We start from the raw sequence: 3,502 nt of genomic DNA, 5'->3' as shown, positions 1-3,502 counted from the left end.
AATCATGAATTTTTTTTTCCCCTCAATTTGACAATATCCTCTTGTGCTGAACAGCCAAATCGACAAAATGTAGACCTGCTTTAGATAAGACTATACTACTTAGAAGTTGCTCCCCTTTCTACGGACTTGCGTTAAAAATGCAAATTAAATTCCGTTATGTGAAGGTGGGTTTTTTTTTTTTTTTTTTTTCACATTAAAAAAATTAAAAGCACTTTCTAGTTCCTCTTTATGAATGATGTGAACATCAATTTAATTTTTTTCACCGTCTTAGAACGGAAACGACACGTTAGATAAATAGTCCTCGACCACCTTTTGGAATATATATTTTAAGGGTTTTTTTTTTCTGTATGTCAATGACGGTAATATTGAACCCAATTCACGATGATTAATGGTTCTGTGCTAACAATTTCTTAAGAGGAAACCGCATCTGTATCGCTCTCCACATTTTAAGAGGACGTCATGCGTCTGAATAATGAAATTGTTATATTTGTAATAAGTTATTGGATCCATGATATTAATGCCATTTGAAATAAGTTTGAGTAGGCATTTTTACTTTATCTGACAGATCGATTGATTAAAAAATTTTTTAGAACTCTTTAGGTTCATTGTCAAAGTTGAGGACTAATCTTGCTTACGGTCAATGAATTAACTGTACACTTGGAGAGATATGTGTGACCTCCCTTGTACGAAAGTGTAAACGCCCAAGAATCTTGCTAATTGTGGTTGATAGTGGAATAAAACCGAATTTTTCCTGTATGAACCGAGAATAAGTTATTGGGATTCAGTTCTCGGTTGGAACTACTTTGCTTAAGCACGATATCGTTACAAAATCCTTTCACAAACTATCGAATTATATTCCCGAATTTTAAATAAGACAAATCTAGTTTTCGTAATTTCCATTCCTAAATTTAAGCTTCATTTAAATAGTAACGTTAATTTTGGTGATAATGACGATCAATCCACAATCTTGGGTGTAGTCGATCGAGTCTTGTTACGAGCCTGTTTTTTCTTGCTCCGAAGAATTTGACTTCACATTTCGCCACCTACTAACATTAGAAATTGATGCTATTCGAATTGATGCTTGGAATCGTTCACATTTAAGATTTTTAATTCTTTCAAAATTATTACTTCCCCCTTTCTCGAATTCTTTTTAGAACTTTTCGATAAATTTTTCGCTGCCATCGGCTTCAGTTTGTTAGTGTCACAGCTATGAATTCTTGCTCCGCTTAAAGCTCATAGTTCTCAAAATTCATGAGTGGTCTTAACTAGAAGGAAGGGGTGGGTGGTTCAGTGTAAATTAACTCCAATCGAAATTAGTCTGAAATCGCAGACTACGCCTACTAAATGCTTACCGCTTTCTTTCAAAGATATAAGCATCACAAATTACCATTTTTCCTTGATCGGAAGTTTTTTTTTATAGTGTATAACACGATCATTCAACCTGCAGTAAGTTCGAATTTGGCATTCTTGTCTGTACGGAGTAGTGGTGGGCTTACGGTACCTCCCCGTTATTCTTTGAACCGATTCTACCTACCACCGCCTCATTCATTTGTAGCTGCTGCTTCAGCAGTGGTTCTGTTCCTGTTTTGTATAGCGTCAGAGAGAGGGGTGTCGCTGCATGTTCATTGGTAGATCAAATTTCGTGCGCTTCCCCCCACCTACCCTCTCTCCATCCATAAAGTTTAAAAGCAAGCAGAATCTCTTTTGGTTTATATTGTTTGGAATTTAATTTATCTTCGAAAAACTTCGAAACTATTTCTGTCGCTCCTTAACTTTTGAGTTAGAATTTTATGTCCGTTGCAAAAGAGGGATGTAACAGTAAAAGTTTACTCTGACAAACTGATTGCCATTGTAACATGGTTTCTGAGAATCCACATGACTATTTTGCCGGTTTATATTTCTGGTATACTTCGTGCAACACAAAAGTAGTTTTTTTTTTTCTGTTTGTGTCCTATAGCAAAAACGTCCGTTTCTGATTTGTCGCTGTTTTTTTTTTCCTTCTTTCCTTCCATCTAATATCAATTCTCCTTGTCTAAAATTTCGTTTGACGTCAGCTGTGTCCTTGACTGCTATACGACGCCGCGTCGTTACATCCTCAATCTGAACTAAATCCCAACACAGCTAAGTTGACAAAAAGCGAAAACTACACGCCTTTTGTGATCAGATAAAACTGTAGTGAATAAAATTCTAAAGGCTGTTGCCCATCTTACAATAGAAGTGTACATGATCAGTGAATTTTTAATTGAACTTTCAAATGGGTTGTACACTGATTGTTCATGTATGATAGATATGTTTGCACTCCAGAATGTTCAGTTGCAAACTGATGCTACAAGTGGATCTTCAGTCCCAAGTTCCTTTTTCTGATTGTTTCAGTCTATAAAACGAAGCTAACCGATCGAGATGTGTTCCACAAACACCTCTTTTCTGATTGAGCACACTCTTCATAATCTAAGGCTTGTCACTTTCAAGTGTCCTAATTCATCCCTTCCTCCTTTTACGATACATGATTTGTAGGGTAGAGGCTTGGCTGTTTCCAACAAAACTAGCCATGTAGAGGCTCTCTGGTCCTTTTCCTACTGGTGAATAGAAGTTCCCTTTGCAACGTTGTTGCAGGTTCGACTCTGGTTCTTGGTATGTATGGGAAGGGTCTGCTTCTGTTCAAGGACTTAATGAAATTGTGAAATAAGAGATTTATAGCCTCAATTTGTTAATTTGTTTAATTTATAAAACTACAGTGTTTTAGAGAAGCAGAGTTCGGCGGACGGCTTTTGTCTTCTCCCATTAATATCGTCGTGCTTATCATTCATCTCATCTCATCTCATTGTCTTCGTCCGGCCCGCAGCTACTCTATGTACTGCCCTCGTGGCAAATTCAATGAAATGTATAAGAACAGTCTACCTCATGCATTAGATCTGATGTCTTTCGTTCACATTTGATTGACTAAAACGTGTAAGATTGAATGGTTCTTTAAGCAACTGTCCTGACATGGTTGCAGTTAAATGACTAAAGTGGATAAATTCCTCTAGAAATAAATACATTCTGTGCATTAGACATATTCTAACCTCATTCTTCTGATGTTACTCGTATATTTTTTAAAGCATTTTCAATTCCTTTGAATACTAACACTTTTTACTTTTCTTTGTAGGGTGTAATGGTTGGAATGGGACAAAAAGACAGTTACGTCGGAGATGAAGCTCAAAGCAAGAGAGGTATTCTTACCTTGAAGTACCCCATTGAACACGGTATTGTTACCAACTGGGATGATATGGAAAAGATCTGGCATCATACATTCTACAACGAGTTGAGAGTTGCACCCGAAGAGCACCCTGTCTTGTTGACTGAGGCTCCTCTTAACCCCAAGGCCAACAGAGAAAAGATGACCCAAATTATGTTCGAAACCTTCAACACCCCCGCCATGTATGTGGCTATTCAGGCTGTATTGTCCTTATATGCTTCCGGTCGTACCACAGGTATTGTTCTTGATTCAGGTGATGGTGTCACC

At 37.3% G+C, this 3,502-nt stretch overlaps 1 protein-coding gene across 1 annotated transcript in view; it reads left to right on the top strand.

The window, feature by feature from the left end:
- Positions 1-3,119: 3,119 nt before the first annotated feature.
- Positions 3,120-3,502, top strand: part of LOC106876804 (actin, cytoplasmic) — a 1,451-nt gene continuing 1,068 nt past the window's right edge. The window contains exon 1 of the mRNA XM_014925512.2: positions 3,120-3,496. Coding sequence (XP_014780998.1) covers positions 3,152-3,496 — 345 coding nt within the window. The 5' untranslated portion in view covers positions 3,120-3,151. The remainder of the gene's footprint in view (positions 3,497-3,502) is intronic.

This window comes from Octopus bimaculoides, chromosome 7 (assembly GCF_001194135.2).
Source record: "Octopus bimaculoides isolate UCB-OBI-ISO-001 chromosome 7, ASM119413v2, whole genome shotgun sequence".
In the NCBI taxonomy this organism is placed as follows: Eukaryota; Metazoa; Mollusca; class Cephalopoda; order Octopoda; family Octopodidae; genus Octopus; species Octopus bimaculoides.
This window is presented reverse-complemented; position numbering and strand designations above follow the sequence as displayed.